Source organism: Prorops nasuta, unplaced genomic scaffold (assembly GCF_024137725.1).
Source record: "Prorops nasuta isolate Cenicafe-Biocafe unplaced genomic scaffold, Cenicafe_Pnas_1.2 PNAS00015, whole genome shotgun sequence".
In the NCBI taxonomy this organism is placed as follows: domain Eukaryota; kingdom Metazoa; phylum Arthropoda; class Insecta; order Hymenoptera; family Bethylidae; genus Prorops; species Prorops nasuta.
The window spans coordinates 5,734,426-5,752,414 of NW_027116812.1; the positions used below are offsets into that span (position 1 = coordinate 5,734,426).

At 32.7% G+C, this 17,989-nt stretch overlaps 3 protein-coding genes across 4 annotated transcripts; 1 reads left to right on the top strand and 2 right to left on the bottom strand.

Moving 5' to 3' along the window:
- Positions 1-3,588: 3,588 nt before the first annotated feature.
- On the bottom strand, positions 3,589-7,538 carry LKRSDH (lysine ketoglutarate reductase/saccharopine dehydrogenase). Its single transcript, XM_066736079.1, has 10 exons — positions 7,399-7,538; positions 7,206-7,306; positions 6,526-7,008; positions 6,210-6,435; positions 5,814-6,141; positions 5,376-5,739; positions 4,975-5,297; positions 4,649-4,898; positions 4,320-4,583; positions 3,589-4,222 (listed from the first exon to the last, which is right to left on the bottom strand). The coding sequence occupies exons 1-10, from the start codon at positions 7,400-7,402 to the stop codon at positions 3,725-3,727; spliced, it is 2,841 nt and encodes a 946-aa protein (XP_066592176.1). The 5' UTR covers positions 7,403-7,538; the 3' UTR covers positions 3,589-3,724.
- Positions 7,539-7,744: 206 nt separating this feature from the next.
- Positions 7,745-10,066, bottom strand: TfIIFalpha (transcription factor IIFalpha). Its single transcript, XM_066736091.1, has 7 exons — positions 9,925-10,066; positions 9,796-9,839; positions 9,344-9,715; positions 8,951-9,276; positions 8,572-8,855; positions 8,154-8,494; positions 7,745-8,087 (listed from the first exon to the last, which is right to left on the bottom strand). The coding sequence occupies exons 1-7, from the start codon at positions 9,988-9,990 to the stop codon at positions 7,871-7,873; spliced, it is 1,650 nt and encodes a 549-aa protein (XP_066592188.1). The 5' UTR covers positions 9,991-10,066; the 3' UTR covers positions 7,745-7,870.
- Positions 10,067-11,773: 1,707 nt separating this feature from the next.
- Positions 11,774-16,475, top strand: LOC136778910 (solute carrier family 53 member 1). Of its 2 annotated transcripts, none has more exons than XM_066736084.1 (10): positions 11,774-11,910; positions 12,123-12,193; positions 12,280-12,433; positions 12,512-12,753; positions 12,831-13,092; positions 13,385-13,752; positions 13,826-14,168; positions 14,242-14,411; positions 14,486-14,619; positions 14,694-16,474. In XM_066736084.1, the coding sequence occupies exons 2-10, from the start codon at positions 12,125-12,127 to the stop codon at positions 14,956-14,958; spliced, it is 2,007 nt and encodes a 668-aa protein (XP_066592181.1). In that variant the 5' UTR covers positions 11,774-11,910; positions 12,123-12,124; the 3' UTR covers positions 14,959-16,474. The 2 variants fall into 2 exon arrangements, with proteins under 2 accessions (XP_066592181.1, XP_066592182.1); XM_066736085.1 differs by having other exon boundaries at positions 11,784-11,910; positions 12,083-12,193; positions 14,694-16,475.
- Positions 16,476-17,989: the final 1,514 nt, after the last annotated feature.

The window sequence follows — 17,989 nt, forward strand, 5'->3', positions numbered from 1 at the left end:
TGCGAGCACAAGTGCTCTAGTCTGGATCCACTCTTACACATTTTAAATGCTGAAAGCGCTCACGATTTAAGAGTAAATCGAACTTTGCAGGAAAATCCTCAGTTTTACATTCTATACACTCTCTTTCGAGTCCTACATTTGAAACAGAAGCCAAAAGCAAATAAAACTATATGATAGAGAAATAATCGATGAGTGAATTCAAATGCAGCTATTATTTTGCTATTTCGAAAATTTTAATGCAACATAATCACAATCATTGACGCATAATTTTCCTTACTGTAAATATATCGTAACTATATTTGCGGCATGTTTAAGGAGTTTTAGGGATTTTGTACAGACTATATTAGTCAGTCTGTTTGAAAAGCGAAAGAAAAAGAATTTATTATATAATTGAATTTTTAACAATAAAATATTGCAGAACAACTAATATTTGAAAGAAAATAAAATATTTAGTTAGTACATTGAGAGATATTCATTGCAATTTGATGACCTAGATTTTTTCTATTTTCCTACAATCTTTTGTTGCCACAAAAACTTATGCTTTCGATCGATTTTAATTGTAAAAACATACCGTATAAGTTTACTGTCTTAAAATATTCTATAAATTTGGTAAACATACATATAAAGCTGTTTTTTAAAACCAATTATACAAAAAATGCGAAAAAAGGTAATTTTAATTCGATTTCTTCAAATTAATTAGGTAATTAAAAATGGTAAAGTTACGCATTATATTACTATGATTAAAACGTATCCTCAAGAATTAAAACTATTTCAAAAATAGAAGTTTTTCGTAGTAAAAACTGACTGTAAAAAAAGACAAGAAATATATCTTATCAAATTGCATTGAACGTCAATTATATGTATAGTAAATAAATAATTAATTCACTGCTCAACTTGACCTTGTTTTGAATATTTCAATGGTAAAGATTTAATTATATAATAAAACTATATTCCTTTCAATCTTAAAACTTGTCAGACTAACAAGGTCTCTGTGAAATTTCTAAACCTCCCTAATCATTGAGTTAAAAGAACATAAGCAAGCACACAATTGTAAATGCAAATCTTTGGCCACGTGAAGAGAGCAGCAACTTGCATGCTTCTAACGATGCATAGATATATTTTTTATAACATTTTGTTAAAATACTTCCGAGCTTTATAAATTACACCAGGGTGGTGGAAAGCATTTCTATCTCATTTTATGATACCGAAAGTTTTAATTAATCTTGTCGATAAATAAGGACAGACTATAAACATTGACGGAGTTTCAAACAAGAAAGATTAGCAATCACCCCCCTACAGATAAACAAAAAAATCTAAAGAAAGCTGAGCCAAAGAAATCTATTGATTAAGTTTGAGATACGATTTGCTTCGCTGACTTTAGTATTCATTATATTGGAGAATTAGTTATTCTCAGTTGGTTGCAGTAGCAAAGACAAATGTGCAGTATATGAAAATTCTAACTAATTCATTAGAGAGGAAAAAACAAACTCGGTGAGGTTATAGCTATTAAATTAGATGAGCAAAAACTTAGTCAATTCATTGATACTAGAAAATTGTAGATATATTACCAGCGTAACACTAATGAAATTTAGAATCGATTATTGTTATCTGTATTATTAATTACATATTATATAGTATATATTAAAGATAAAGGAAATGTCAGCAAAACGCAAAACATTAACAAATTTTTCTCTGAAATAGACCGCGTACTTGCAGTTTCCGTGCGTTTCTATGCACGATTATTAATACAACGCGATGTAAACAATTAGAGATCGCATAGAACTAACGACAGAGAATTCAATTTAATTAATTATTGTACTCGAGTGAGGCATCACTTCCACATAGTTCCAGCTAAATAGAATACGAAAGAGATCATTGTTAAACTTGACAAGCAGTTTTCTATGAAGAAACTTTAATTAGGATCATAATTAATCAAGGTTTTCCTCAGAATATGAAGCATTGTCTCATACTGCCAACATAATAAAATGACACTGATAGACAATTGTTATTGAATTTTCGGTAAATTACGGTAATTCGAAATCATGAATATGCAAGGTATCTAATTTATTTCCTGCCAAACGAAAAACCCTAAATTGAAAGGGCCGATACTGAAACAAAACTATTATAATAATTTTAATATTATTAATATTTATACCGAGTAACATAAAATATGTTTAAGCCAAGAGGTGGTATAATTTTATATGTAACTTGGCAAATATTAGTAACATTAGCGAGATATATGACTTGTCTGTACATATGATAACGATGATAAAAAATCCAATTACATTTGTCATACTGCTAATAATATTTAAGTTACATGAAAATTCGTTTGGTATATAATCGTTAGATCTGTTGCCTACAAACATTATTATGTAACTGGTTAAATATGAACAATATTAAAGATTATTCTGCATTATTTTTAATATTGTTCATATTTAACGAGTTACATGACACTTTTTTAACTATAGATCTAACGAATTTCCACCTTAACAAAATTTTATGTATCTTAAAAAACGTTAGTAGTTTGAAAATATGTTAACAAAGTCTTTTTTATAATTCTCATATCTGCACAAAGTTCTTATAAATCTTATTAATATTTACCAAGCTGCATAACAATTTATGTAGTCTCTTGACCTCAAACTATTGTATGTAACTCGATATACCTTAATAATATTAAAAAAATGTATAAAACAATTTTCAGAATTGGCCCTTCTATTTAAGGATTATTTGGTTGGCAAGAGATAATGCGATACCTTGCACAAGTAAAGCTGCGTCGCAACTAATGCGTCCAACTCTCAAAAAAATAACTTTGTATTTTGATGTATACTTGGCGAATCCTCCTCCCTCCATCCCGGCTCCCGACCTTTCTCCCCTTCTCCATTTCCTGGCCTCCGCAAACTTACGCAATTTTTTTAGGGATTACAGGGAAAACGACGAATATATAATTTGTTTACCGAAGGAAAGAATGAAACAACGGTAAAATGTCTAATAACGTTGATGAAAGTCATGAAACGATGCAAGAATCTCCGCCGGCTTACATGGTTCATCTAAACTCTTATAATACGATGGTTACATAATCGATTAAATTTACGTATATGTCATTATACTACGTAAAGCAAAAAAGTCAAGAGTGATACAGGAACTACTGAAAGATTCTATTCTACATACTTGTACAGTTACGAGTTGTTTATGACTAGAAAATTCGTTATTGGAAATATTTATTTATGTACTAAAGATAAAGATTAATTATGCCAAATTCTGTTTGTAAAAGGTAATTTGCTATCAAGTGTTTTTATCATTTTTAACAGCAATCATTTTCTCACGTTTCTAGTCAAAAGTAATTTGGTAATCAATAATGGTACAAATTTTCACTCTATGCGTGCAGCTTATCGTTTGTAACTCGCCACTTTGTTAATTAATCTAGCGAGACAAGATCTCTATGTTAGAAAATGAGAAGAACAAAAGGACACAGTCCTTCTATTATCGTTCAGGTTAAAGACATCATATTAATATAAGATATCACTGTAATTTTAGAGTTTTTCCACATTGGGGTGGTGATAAACAATAAATGTTACATACGAAAGAAAACCCGGTTTCTTTACTTCGTTTATTGTTAAAAGTAGACTTATCAGTGTGCTATTTATAAAAAATAATAAAAAAAGTCTATTTAGTCCTTTTCTAATAATATTTGCCGTACCATCAGAGATTAGGAGTAAATTCTTATTTATAGCCATTTTGATGTTTCAAAAAATTCTAAGCCCTCCGCCCTTAATCTACTGAGCATTGGCCGATAAATATCAGGAGTGAATGGCAGTACATTTCCACGCTGTTGAATTTCACCATCCAATATCATTTTTGCAGCTATGGCTGTGGGATAGCCAACTGTTTTAGCCATTGCAGAATGACCTCCCTTGTCTCCGTACAAAACTAAATTAATACCCCTGGACTCCCTCCTGTTATCCGGCCACAGAATTCCAATATCGTGTCTGAGTATTACCAGATCACGCTCGCCTTTCTCATAAGCTAGTTTCTTCGACAAGTAGTTGGTCAGAGTATCCAACGGTGTATTTAATTTAACAACTAAGTTTTCCTCCAGCAATCCAAGATCCTCTATCGCCCGCACGCGCTCCTCAGAATTCACTCTATCGGCCAATTTTCGTTTTAAGTTTTCGTAGAAAATATTGTCGCTCTCCAGGCCAAGTAGGTTGCATATTAATACTCGCTGGAATATAAATGATGAAATTGACGTAAATATTATAGGAAATGGTAAGATGGAAAAATTTGAATACTCGTGGGTGATTTGAGACTTTGTAACATACCCATGTGATATCGGGACCATTGGGATGCAATATTGGGTGAGGATCTGGGTCTATGAGACCCAGAAATTGCAGAGCTTGAACGGTATCGGAAAACCCTTTGAATCTTAATGTGCCTCGTAAAACTGTACTGGCACTTTGAATTCCGTAAAAGTCTCGATAAACTGTGCTATCTCTATTGGGAAAACCTTCCAAGGCAAATCCTGGCAGGAAATCGAGATCCTGCACCGCCGACATAAGATCTCCACCACCAGAAATTAAAACTTCCTGAAAAGAGTAAGAGAAAGTCTTAGATAAGTAGAGAAATAGGTCGAAGGTAAAGTTCAAGATACCTGTCCTTCGTGACGATATTTCGCAGGTGACAAAGTATTGAGCAAAGCTCCCCTTGGCGACCAGCTGAATTTGTATCTCAAGGGATTACAAGAGCATTCCGGTGCAGGTAGACCACCGCACCAAGATACGAAAGACTCGATTTTTCCTCCAGCTTGACGCACATCGTCGAAACATTCGAGTGCCAGTAAATGATCGATACCTGGATCCAATCCCACTTCGTTTAGTATCGTCACGCCCGAAGCTTCGGCTCTAAAAAAAAATTCACATATTTCCATTTCCGTCCATTTTTTATATCCAGGAAGCTCTCTGCAAGCAAACTACCTACTCTTCGTGAAGAGCTTTTACGTCATCATTCATGTAGCTTGCAGTGACCAGATGTGTTCTGGCCTGAATGCAAGCTCTCGCAATCACATGGTGCAGGGAATATGGCAGCAGCGAAATAACGACATCGGCGGATCTAACAAACTCCTCTAATGTATCTGGTCGATCCAGGACGTTTAAAAATACTGGCTCGACACCAGGAAACCGCGTCGCTAAAACATCCGCTTCTTCTTTTAGTTGCGATGCCACCACTAATCTCGTATTTTTATCCCTGTGTAGATATTCCACTAATGGCGCCGATACGTGCCCAGCACCAAGCACAACGACCTAAATGAAGAAAAATGAATAAGAATGAAGCAACGATATTCCAAAGAATTCCACGATTGATAAATAGCGATCTAGTACCGTCTTGGTCAATTCTTCCCCGTTATCCGCTTTGTGCCTACTTCGCTGATTATTCGCTCTGAGTTCCTGAATGTACTCAAAGTTTGGAGTCAGTTGACCATTCGAGGCAATCATCGCCCCATAAACAGCTGGAGAGAAATTGTGACTCTCCAATGGTTTCTTGGCATCCGAGCGGATTATGTCCATGCAATAAGGATACAACATATTGCCAAAAAAGTCTGTTGACTCTTTAGGTAGCTGCGTTGGCATATTGTCAATGGAACAGACTAAAACTCCTGGTCCTTTAAACGATTTGGTGTCCTTGTTGCGATCTGCGTCGTACAAACAGAACGGCGTATCGATCGTCGTGCATTCGTTCATGAACCTGGTAGAAGATACGTGCTCGCGTGATATATGGAGATTTTAATTGAATATCGAAAAAATAGTTTTTATACTGACTCGATGCTACCGCCTGGATCGGCGGAAATATCACAGATTGCCAGCATTCTGTGAGGCAAAGCTGGTGCACCGACGCTGACGGGAAGCCAGGGGGCATGGGCAGGCCTCAATAAATATTTGGCATCGGGTATAGTCAATAATTTTGGAGAATCCACAGCCCAATAAATCCCGTTGATAATGACCGACGCGTAGGGTGCAATTTTTTTACTGAAGGTCGATATATATCTTTCCGGATGTTTATCGTATTCTTCAGGGTCGAAACCTCCCCCCTCCTTTCTTTCTAGGTGATGCCTCCTTCTCACCTCGCAGCTGTATATTTTATTGATATCTGCAGCAAGATAAGATTTCACTGGTAAATAAAACGAATGCATCGCTTTTGGATTCGATAAAGCTTACCACCGTGCTCCGCGACCTTCCTCAGCATTTCAGGTGGTACATATTCGTGTGGCAATTCCTGAAAAACTTCCTGCGCTCCTTGACTGACATTGCCGCTACCAGTGAAGACAAATGTGAGAGGACCAATCGATTTAGGAATGGCGCCCAAAGCAATCTCGTATCCCGCGCCGCGAATCGCCTGACGAGCCATCGCAGAATCTCTGTAATTGTGGGCTGGGCCAATGTGCTAAAGAAACGAGAAAATTCCACATTCAACAATCGCGAGGATGCTCAGAGTTAAGTTGGTAGGATAAAAAATTATTAAATTGAGTTTTACCATGAACGGTGTATGATGGCCCAAAGCCAAAAGCCTGAGACCCATTCCATGAAGAATATTCACCATCCCAGCGACTCCTGCATATTTTCCAAAAGCCACCACTCGCTGTCCTTTGTCGTCCGTCAATTTCTCATAATCTAGAAGTCTTATATTTTTTTCGAGAATGGCATCCAGGAGAGGCATATTGCTCTCTTGGGCTTTTATCGTGTGGGAGAAGAAACAATAGGTTTTATTGGGAATGAGCTGATCGATGGGAACTTGCTTAACGCCAAATATGACCGACGCTGAGCTTATATCTTCTTGCAATAATGCGCCTGCCGCTTGATAGGATTGCGCGGGATAAGCACGACGATTGCTGGGCTGCACAAGAACTTTTACACCTGCTCTTATTAATCGTCGAACGTTCGCTGGTGCCAGTGGAGCTCTTCTCTCCCATACTGATTGATCTTCTCTTCTTATCGCTATTATTTTACCCTTTAAGCTCTGAAAGAGAAACACAAGTATATGCATCAATCGCAAATATTCTTCTATCAGCTTCAATTTCTTTCTTTCTAATTCACACGCAAATACGAATAAGCTTTTAGTCGTAAAATCACGTCGTTCGAGTTTCACTACTTGAAAGCTCGTATCTGTTACTTTAATTTTAAATTAAGCTTGAGAGACTGCACTATTTTACTTACGCTAGAGTTTCGCACATTGTAAGAGGCACAGTTAACTGCACGTATCGTGAGAAGTGGCGAGATGTGGTTCGATTTGAAAAATCCAAGTATTCGCATCACACCTTGCAACATAAAGTAATTGATGAAACAAAGGTCTCGCACGCTTCTGGTAAGGATGAACTTTAATAATAGAGTTAACTGAATTCTCACTCACCCATTTCTATTGATTAAAGCACTAAATGCATGTGTCAACGTGAATCTATGCATTTACAGAGGGTTCACGTGTCGAGCAACGCGTGGCTGAATCATTAATACGGCAGCAGTTGGGTCAGAGGGTCAGCTCTCCGGGATAAGAAAATATTACAAAATCATTGATAAACCCCAAGACGTTCATATATACTATCCCTATCTCCATCGTTCAAGTTTTTCCTATTGCGGCTGTATATCTTAAGTCTTTCGTACGTCAAATAACTTCATTCCAAGCTTATCTCTTTCAGATGATAACGGAAAAGTTCTATGAACTAAGTCAACATATTTTTGTTATTAAACAAAGACACACCTTTTTCATAGATAAGGAGAATGGACCTTAAAACACAATGTTTTTTTTTTATGATATTTATTTTTAATAATATTAAATATTTTAACAAATGGCTCGGTACGAAAAACAATTTAGTTTGTAATCAAAGTCATGAGTTTGTTTGCGCCTTAATTGATAAGTACATCTTATCTTTAATGGTTTGTTTTGTTGGGTTGATTTTCTTCAATATTTGAGTCATAATGTTGACTAATTGTTCTGAAGTAAGGCCAGTCTTTTTCGATTTAAATTTCTGTAATAATTCTGTTGTTGTCATCGGTTTGCGCATAAGATATCTTCTAACTGCATCCTCAGTTATTCCCGATTCACTGCAATAAACAGCACGTTATTATTTTTGTTATATTTGTTATTACAATGTTTTTACGGAAAATTACCTTGCTCCAGGTATATAAGAGGTGACAGGAACCAAGTTGAAATTATCTAATTTTAATTTTTTGGAATGAGATAAATCTGGGGATCCAGATTGTTTCCTTTTTAAGGAATCTGAAACTGCTGACGATGATGGAGTCGGAGTAGCAGACCTCGAGCTATGTGCGCTATTGGATTTTTTAATGTCCTTCTCCTTTGTAGTGTTTGATTCAGACTCCGAGCTACTAGAAAAATCACTAGAGGAATCTTTCCTAGTTGATTTTTTCGAATCCTTCTTTTTAAGTGCCTTCTTTTTCTTCTTTTTATCCTTCTTTTTATCCAAGTCCTTTGATGATTTGTCTTTATCCTGTTAAATTATTCATTATGATATAAAAATATATTTATTATTTAAAAATTATTAGTAGTTCAAAATCAACTTTATACCCTTTCATCTTTCTCCTTATTTTCTTCATCTTCTTCTTTATCATCATCTTTATCTTTCTTATCCTTATCTTCTCCCTCTTCCTCAGATTCATCAGAAACCAATAATTTCCTGAGACCATCTTCTTCCGCAACCGATTTAATATCCTTTTGTAATTCTAATTCTGTTTCAGAGTCTGAAGAATCTGATATATAATCAAATTCTCTTCCTTCTTCATCACCGTCATCACTTTCTTCAAATGCTTCATCATCCGAGGCATTCTTCTTCTTTTTCTTTTTATCACCACCTAACATAAAATAACAACACAATTTACTTAATAGTTGATTGAAGTTTCCAACTATAAATTAAATTAACAACAAATAATTATATTCTTCTACGTACCCTTTTTCTTTTTTTTAATTGCTTTATTTTCAGTTTCATCTTCTTCTTTTTTCTTTTCACCTTCTTCTTCACTATGAGACTCATCTTCCTCACTATCCATCCATTCATCCATTTCTGATATTTTTAACTCCTTTTCCTTTTTTCCTGTTTTCTTAATCTTTCCACCATCAACCAATTCTTCCTCTTCTGCTCCATCCTCATCATTTCTAAGTCGTTTACGTAACATGAGTGAGAAATAGTTCATTACTTTATTTCTTCTACTGAATTCTTGTTCTGCTTCTTCTGCGCTGAGTGACTTATATCTCTGAATGGGTTGGAAATTATACCTGTGAACAAAATCTTAAGATAAACAAAAGAGTGTATTACTACTGACAGTACAAGCAAGCGACTAACCATTCATGAAGTGGAAAAGCTTCTATTGCACCATCAGGAGCATGTGTAAAAACATAATATGAGGCATTTTCACTGATTCCACCTTCTCGGGTTCCTTTAAATTTCTTGCCAGTTTTACCACCAGATTTCAGTATCCAGGGCTGATCATCAGGTTTATACTTTTTACTTGTAATACCATATTTCTTTCTCCGAGCTTCCTCTCTTGCTTCACGACCAAATTCAGAGCCTGCCCCAAATTTAGGCAGTTCCTCCTCCATTCCCCTATATTCCTTCATATTATTTTCTCGCTCCATTTTTACTTGAGTCCACTTAGAAAAGTCAACATTTAACGTGGCATTGAAACGCATCACATTGTGTTTTTTTTTGCTATTCCTATAATGAAATGGTAAAATATTACAATAACAGTGACTAACATATAATAAACACGTACAAAAATTTAAATTTTTTCATACTTAGGTACCCTTATACTGAACTCTTGTATGGATGACGTTTGTGACTAAAAAGTATACAAATACATACTGTTTACTATGGGGTATTAAAAAGAGTAATTAAATACACTTCATTTTATTTGCAAAACTAACCTTTGATGATGCTGAATCACCCATTATTGTAACAAACCTGTTTAAACCGAAGCAGCGCAGCGGCATAAACGGATAAAAAATACAAATGGCAGCACACTGTCACTGTCACGGGTCACCACCAGAACCAGTGTCACCACCGTCCACCACTACCGATCGACTGTATTGAATGGTATTGAAGCTCAGCAGCTGGCGCCGTTGTACGAGAGAATATAAAAGTAATCTGTTATATGTGGATTTATATGCACGTGTGACTATAGAGCCAAGTATTATTGTTACTTCACACTTTTCACATACATTCATGAACAATGAGAAATGCAATCGAATGTCTTCATTAGATTTCGGTAAACTTCGGCTGTGAGAAAAGACAGCAGTATGATCTTTATTGGACCATTTGGAATATTTGGACCTTGGACTGTTTGCTTTCAACTCTCCGCCACTCTCTGGAACTTGGGACGAGGGGTTCTCTCATTTCTCTCTCACTTACCGTTCTGTTCTTGGGACTCAAAGTTCTCAGTAAGTTCTCATTGGTTCTCACTGACTTAGACTCAGCTGTTTCAGATTTCTCAAAGTCAACGAAAACAGCAAAATCTTCTTCTCGACTAAACTTGAGTAGAGTAGAGATGAGTGGAGTTAACTGCTAAGTAGATACTGTAATGAACTAGTAGATACTGCAAACACTGCAATAGCTCAAGACGAAAATCTATATACCAGGATCTATAATGTACCACCTACAGAAATTATAAGTTGTTATGATGACATTAATAATTCTTTTAAAGAATTCAGAGATAATACAATAAAGGAATATTATAGAAAATGTAATTATAAAGTAGAGAAACCAATGTAAAAAAATTTGTTACAAATACTTTAGCAAAGTCAAAAACCAAGATGTGTAGTTTAAAAACCTTGACCTGTGTAGATCAGAAAGAGTGATAATAAATAAATTAATGAGTAATAATTTAATTACCATGGAAAACTACATAGTTTTGAATTAATTAATAACTATGTGATTGCCAAGAGAAAAAGATTTACCATTAAAGTAGGAATAACATTTCAAAAAAGATTTTTTTAATTCATGAGTTAGTAATAACCATATTTTAAAATTTATAACGATATTGTAAGCAGTAGCAGCATTGTACTCTGCAAACTAAATGACATCAAAAGTATGTGTACATTTTTTTGAAATAAGTGGTTTGAAAATTCAACTTATTTTGTATTTCCCGCGTCATAAAGGACTACATAAAAACGCCACATGATCAATAGGTCGATAGCTAAAAGGGTTAAAAAAGTCAGCCAGTCAAGAAAGAACGAAGATCTCGTTCGAGTACTTCGAGTCATTCGTATTTTTTTAGCGTCAATATCATTTAATTTTTATCTCTATGATTTGGTTTTTAGTAAATTATGAGCAAATGCTTTTCTAAGAATGCAATTATAGTTTCACAACAATTATTTTTGTTATTTTAGAAAATATATATTGTACATCCCAAGGCTTGTAATAATAAATTATTAGTTCGTTTAGATTGAAGAACAGCTGACTTATGACGTATTCAAGTATATACATATGTATATATATACGATTAATCTCACATCAGTCCACAACAGTCCACACTCCACATCATTTATATCAGCCCAATAAATCAGCCATGCTTATAACTCAGTGATTAAAAATAATAAACTAATAATCCCTTATTCTTAACTCCTGATTTAATTTAAGGAATTAGAATAGACAAATGAATTTATCATAATTTTGAGCAATCTACACTTAATATAAAGAATTAAGGCAGAACAGTTTGATTAAATGACACGAAACTCAGTGATTAACTCCGTTAACCTCCTATATTACGACTTAAATAGTATTATCTGTGAAACGACAAATATTTAACGCCAAGCGATTGCACGTTTAAAGTGTTTAAACAGCGTTGCCGACAAAGTAGCTTGCTCCTGTATAAATGTCGTTTGTAACCTCACTTTAAGCTTAATCATTGAACGGTAAGTAAAAAAATTTTATTTTTACAAGGTAGTTTATTACATTTATTATACTAATTTTAAATTATTTAATCATTGGAACTATTGTAATATATTAATTTATTTTCAACAACTATTATACTCTAGTATTCGAATTACTTGCATATAATCTTGAAATCTTGCTTATCAATTTTAGGAAATAATTTCTTTATGAAAATCTTTTCTTTTCAAAATAGAAATGAAGTTCGCAGAGCATTTGTCTGCTCATATTACACCAGAATGGCGCAAACAATATATCAGTTACGAAGTAAGTAGCCAATTAGTTTAATTTTTTTTAGCTTTAATGTTAAAGGACTTTCAAAAGAAAATTATTTATAATGAATTATTTTGTAGGAAATGAAGGCTATGCTGTACGCAGCTGTGGAAGAAGCTCCATCTTCAGAAAGCGTAGAGCCCGAAGTAATATCAAGGCATTTTGCATCATTTGATGAAGTATTCTTCACTTTTTGTGATCGTGAATTAAAGAAAATCAATACATTTTATTCTGGTAAAAATTAATGTATAGTTGCATATATGCTTTATTTTTATTTTATGAATGTAATTAATTAAAATTTGGTTACTTCAGAAAAAATGGCTGAAGCTACAAGAAAATATGCTGCTTTACAGAGCGAATTGAAGATTGCATTAGAATCACAAAGTAATATTAAAGGCAGGGGTAAAGGAAATCCTAAAGCTACTTTGTCAGCAAGAAAGTTAAGAGAATTAAAACTAGCATTCTCTGAATTTTATCTTTCGCTTATCTTACTTCAAAACTATCAAAATTTAAATCATACAGGTTTTAGAAAAATCCTCAAAAAACATGATAAGGTGAACAAAAATAACAATTTCTTTATTAATAGTAGATATCACTGCTTTTTTTACTTATTTACTGTCCATGAATACAGCTTTTATCGGTAGATACTGGATCAAAATGGAGAGAAGAGAATGTGGAAACGTCTCATTTTTTTACATCAAAAGACATAGACAGGCTTATACAAGAAACAGAGTCCACTGTTACAACTGGTTTAGAAGGTGGAGACCGACAGCGTGCTATGAAAAGGTTAAGAGTTCCACCATTAGGTGAACATCAGAGTCCCTGGACTACGTTTAAAGTTGGTTTATTCTCTGGTAGTTTTATTGTTTTATTCCTAACAGTTGTCCTTTCAGGTAAATAGATGATGTAGGGTGTATATTTTAATTAACTCCAGAATGTGGATGTAAAACTTCTGTTAGCTAGGCAAATATAAGAGATATCGAATTTTTGCAAATTACCATTTTGGATCTAAATAAAAAAGAGTTTCAAAAAGGTTAGCTGCAAATTGTTAGTATCTCTTATAGTTACGCAGGTAAATGAGTTTTTATGTCCAAAACCTGGTGTAAAGCATAGTATATATCCTTTATATAATATTTCATAGGTAACTGAAACTCATTTGCAATAATATTTTATTGTTTGTTTTAGCAATTTTTCACGATGGTGAAAATAATCTTAAAATAGCATTTAGATTATACCGCGGTCCATTGCTCATTATTCAATTTCTATTTCTTATGGGAGTCAATGTTTATGGATGGCGATCATCCGGAGTTAATCATGTACTAATATTTGAGCTGGACCCACGAAATCATCTCTCTGAACAACATCTTATGGAATTAGCTGCAGTCCTTGGAGTTGTGTGGACATTAAGTTTGCTGAGCTTCCTTTATAGTGCTAGCCTAAGCATTCCTCAATATGTCAATCCTCTTGCATTAGTTTGTATTATGTTTGCCTTCCTCTTAAATCCATTTAAAATGTTTCGCCATGAAGCTCGATTTTGGTTACTTAAAATTATTGTAAGCAATATTCAAATAATTCTTTCAAATTTTCACTATTATTTTTATTAATTGGCAATTTTGTTTGTTATAGGTGAGAGTAATCGTATCGCCATTTGCATACGTTAATTTTGCTGATTTCTGGCTGGCTGATCAACTAAATAGTTTGACCACTGCCTTGCTAGACTTGCATTTTCTAACATGCTTTTATATTACTAATAATGATTGGTTAAACGCTGGAGATACTAGTCAATGCATGTCTGGATCATATATTATAAGGCCTATTGTCAGCTGTTTACCTGCTTGGTTTCGATTTGCACAGTGTGTTCGCCGTTATCGAGACTCAAAAGAAGCATTTCCCCATTTAGTCAATGCCGGAAAGTATTCAACTACTTTTCTTGTTGTTATTTCTAACACTTTGGCGGCATATTATGCTGGTAATTGATTATAAATTTTCATTCGTTATTTTGTTTTGTGAACTATGGACGTAAAATTTGAGATATTTTTCAGCTGATTACAAAACCCGATGGGACAATCCATATTTATGGATGTGGATTACAAGCTCCTTCGTCAGCTCAATTTACTCATTAACTTGGGATCTCAAAATGGATTGGGGTTTACTAGATAGTAACGCCGGTGAAAATAGATTTTTACGCGAAGAAGTTGTTTACTCTTCATCAGTGAGTTTACCAGTCTAGATTATTGGGCCATAGTAGCTATTGATAAAAAATTGATAATTGCCATTTTATTTCAGGGTTTTTATTATTTTGCTATGATAGAAGATTTTGTACTGCGATTTGCATGGATAGTGAGCTTTGCATTAACTGAATGTGGATATGTAACAGGTGATCTGATGACTTCCGTTGTGGCTCCTTTGGAAGTCTTCAGGTATATATTCGTAAAATGTTAATTGCTCTATCTAATATAGTGTATCTTATAGGTATATTGGTTTTATTTTATAGGCGATTTATTTGGAATTTCTTTCGATTGGAGAACGAACATTTGAATAATTGCGGTAAATTCCGTGCCGTGCGTGATATATCAATAGCACCTATAGAAAGCTCTGATCAAACGCAAATTTTACGAATGATGGATGAAGAAAACGGAGTAGCTAATAGAGGTAAACGCAAAGGTGGAGGCAAGAAGCAAACTGCTACGAAAGAAGAAAGACGTGCCCTTCTTTCTAGAGATGATACACTCGACATCGATATATCAAATGCCAGTTGAAGTATAGCTCAATTCTAATTTAGTTTTATAAATATTTTTCTATAAAGTAGCGTTAAACCTTTATAGAGGTTAACTCGCTGAAGAAACATTTCAAATTAAAAAAATGCAGTGCCTTATAAATGTAACGTTTATCTACAATACTCTCTTTTAACTTCTTAAATTTCGGATAAAGTGCGGTAATTTGGTTCGAGTCTTCCATTATTTACAAATATATAAAGACATTCACTACAAATACTGTACTTATCAAGTACTTAGTATTTCTATAGCATTCGATAATATACATATATATATATATATAATAGATGTATTCAAAATACCGCTTGTGCCACGCTGAAGAAAGTAGAATATCATTCCATGCACTGATTTAGAGTATATGCTATAATAGATATATATATATATTACCAATAATAATATCATCGCTTGCATAATAACAATAAGGATGTTATTAGGCATTTTTTATCAATACAGTATTATACACATTAAATATTAAAACCTGAATTCCAGAGATACTTATACTTTAGTGTTCAGTGTAACACTAACTTATATATATTGCTCATTTAATGATAAATATTAATACATAAATTTTTAAGGATATTAAATTTATATGTCGTAGATAACAGCAATGATAAACAGGGAGAATATCTCTTAATAAGTAGTCTATTTTTGCTAGACTGTTTGGTAACTTTCACATTTACCTGCAATGATGGTACTGAGGAAAAATATGAATGCTTTATACATTTTTAATGTAATTTTTTTATCATCCACTTTAGCAGTCGCACCTTGAAATACATAGCCTTATGAAAGAGCTCACATTAGTGATGCAATAAATATTACATGTAAAACTATGACATGGTGAATGCATAATTTTATTAAATACGAGATGTTGATTCATGATGTTATTAATATTGTGATATATTTTGTCCTATATTTTTTTAGTATTTTAAAGAAAAATCTAATGTTTAGTAATCGTAAAGTTTGTTTAGCACAAAATAAAAAAATATCATTATTAAATAATATTGTTTCACTTAAAATATCGAATGAATTAGAACCATATTCTATGCAGGGGTGAGATATTTCATTCTATCTAGTATAAAGATGTAAAAATCATTTATTCGTGTAACTGCATGGGATATCAATTTTGTGCACCGGGCCGTCTTGTATAGCTCTTGAATTTTTACGTCCATGCTTTAGGGTGATCTAAGTCCCTTATTCTATACACATATGTATACCAAAATTTAACGATTGTGATGATTTTACAGTTATTTTGATATATTTTCTTGTACATAATATTGTATCATACTCAGTTCTGTATTAAATAAATGCTATCTTGTTACCATGTACATGCATTATAAAGACTAAAAAGAAACAATATTTTTATAAATCAAAGCTAGAAATAAAACAGAAATGGATACTTACAGTACTCCAATAGTCAAATGTACGTAGTTTAGCTACGTATTTAAATCTTACTAATATAAAATATCATTACGTGCTTATAATTATGTGTAATGCAATAAAATTATTATTACAGCTCGTTATTAAAAATGTCTCCTCTTGTTTTCATTGAATCCTTTGAAAACGCAAAAACTTATAATCTAATTAAGGTATGAACATCTTTTGTATGAAAATAAAGCGCTTATAAACGGGTAAGGTTACCAAATAAATTTGTCAATTTATATGTCAATTTATAACTTTAATAAAATGATTATTATCACTACATTTAATTTTATGTGACAGAAATAATGTAGTATCATGTATTATCATAAAATAATAATAACAGTAGCAGCAATCCAACTAAATAACAGCTAATGATAGTAATTGAATTTGTTGTATCGCCTAATAATCGAAACAATTAAACACAGTCAACGAAAATTGAATGCACGCTCGCATACATTATACATAAAATTTTTAGTCACATAAAAATTAACGCGTATTGAAATCCTTAGAAAATCGAAGTTTATAATGACCGTTATTCTATTCATATCGGATCTCCTAAAATGTAGTATCTGTTTAATGAAATTATTAAAACAAAATCTTCTCAGCCTTCAATGTATATAAGATTATGATACATTAGAAGCGTAAGATAAATAAAAATAGTATTTAAGACTCGCTGTAAAATCCAACTTTTAGCTAGAATAATGATATACTTTTAACATGCGTGTGTTTTTTGTAATATTATATATTATTTATGTACATAATCAAATAAATTCCAAACTAATTATTTTCTACTATAAATGAGAAAACAAAACTTATCTTCGTCTAAGCTAAAATAAGTATATAATCATGTGTATATATATATATATATATATATATCATTACATCTATATGCAATAACATGAGCATAAAAGTTTGTGATCGAAAAATATCTTACGAAAAAATTCTTTCCCTACTTTAGTCTATACTAATAATTATAGCTTGTTACACGAGCTTTAATTATTAGTTAAAATTGTAAAAATATTTCACGTATTTGCACCTTTCATATGTGTACAAATCTGGTTACATTAAAAATCTATCAGTAACTACTCCAAGTGGTTGAGCTGATTTTGGTAATCAGCTAGAGTTTGATTCCTTTTAACGGGATACAAAAGGAAACTACAGTTTGTGCTATTTTTTTTCTTAATTAATTTACTACCCATTTTCTATCGTATATACTTAAGGTAATTGACACTTTGCATATCTAGTCTACTAGTCACACATAATTAAAATGTAAAATAAATAAAAACATATTTTATAATTGAATAATCATAAAGTATCAAATAATAATTCTTTTTAACATAATGTAAAATAAAATATTTGCCTTTTATATTTCTATTGGATTTCATTTTATTTTATCTGTATTTTGTCATTTTTTTTAGGGCTTACTTTGCCTTTTAACAAATTTTCATTTGTCGTTCGACTTCATTCGTTGACGAGTCATTTTAATCATTAACATATACTGTACAAATTCACCGTTTTGAAATGATAAAATAATAATTAAACTTACAAGTCTATTATTTATTTTTAAATAAAAATATTATTAATTAAATGGAATGAT

Excerpts from the sequence above, each read along its gene's own strand:
- LKRSDH (XM_066736079.1), bottom strand. Across the intron at positions 6,436-6,525 it reads GCCATCATACACCGTTCATG|CACATTGGCCCAGCCCACAA; the intron begins GTAAAACTCAAT and ends TCGTTTCTTTAG. Across the intron at positions 4,223-4,319 it reads ATGGTCCCGATATCACATGG|CGAGTATTAATATGCAACCT; the intron begins GTATGTTACAAA and ends TTTATATTCCAG.
- TfIIFalpha (XM_066736091.1), bottom strand. The coding sequence starts at position 9,990 with ATGCCGCTGCGCTGCTTCGGTTTAAACAGGTTTGTTACAATAATGGGT. Across the intron at positions 9,840-9,924 it reads GTGATTCAGCATCATCAAAG|TCACAAACGTCATCCATACA; the intron begins GTTAGTTTTGCA and ends TATACTTTTTAG. Across the intron at positions 8,856-8,950 it reads AATTAAAAAAAAGAAAAAGG|GTGGTGATAAAAAGAAAAAG; the intron begins GTACGTAGAAGA and ends ATTTTATGTTAG.
- LOC136778910 (XM_066736084.1), top strand. The coding sequence starts at position 12,125 with ATGAAGTTCGCAGAGCATTTGTCTGCTCATATTACACCAGAATGGCGC. Across the intron at positions 12,194-12,279 it reads AACAATATATCAGTTACGAA|GAAATGAAGGCTATGCTGTA; the intron begins GTAAGTAGCCAA and ends ATTATTTTGTAG. Across the intron at positions 13,753-13,825 it reads TTTGGTTACTTAAAATTATT|GTGAGAGTAATCGTATCGCC; the intron begins GTAAGCAATATT and ends TGTTTGTTATAG.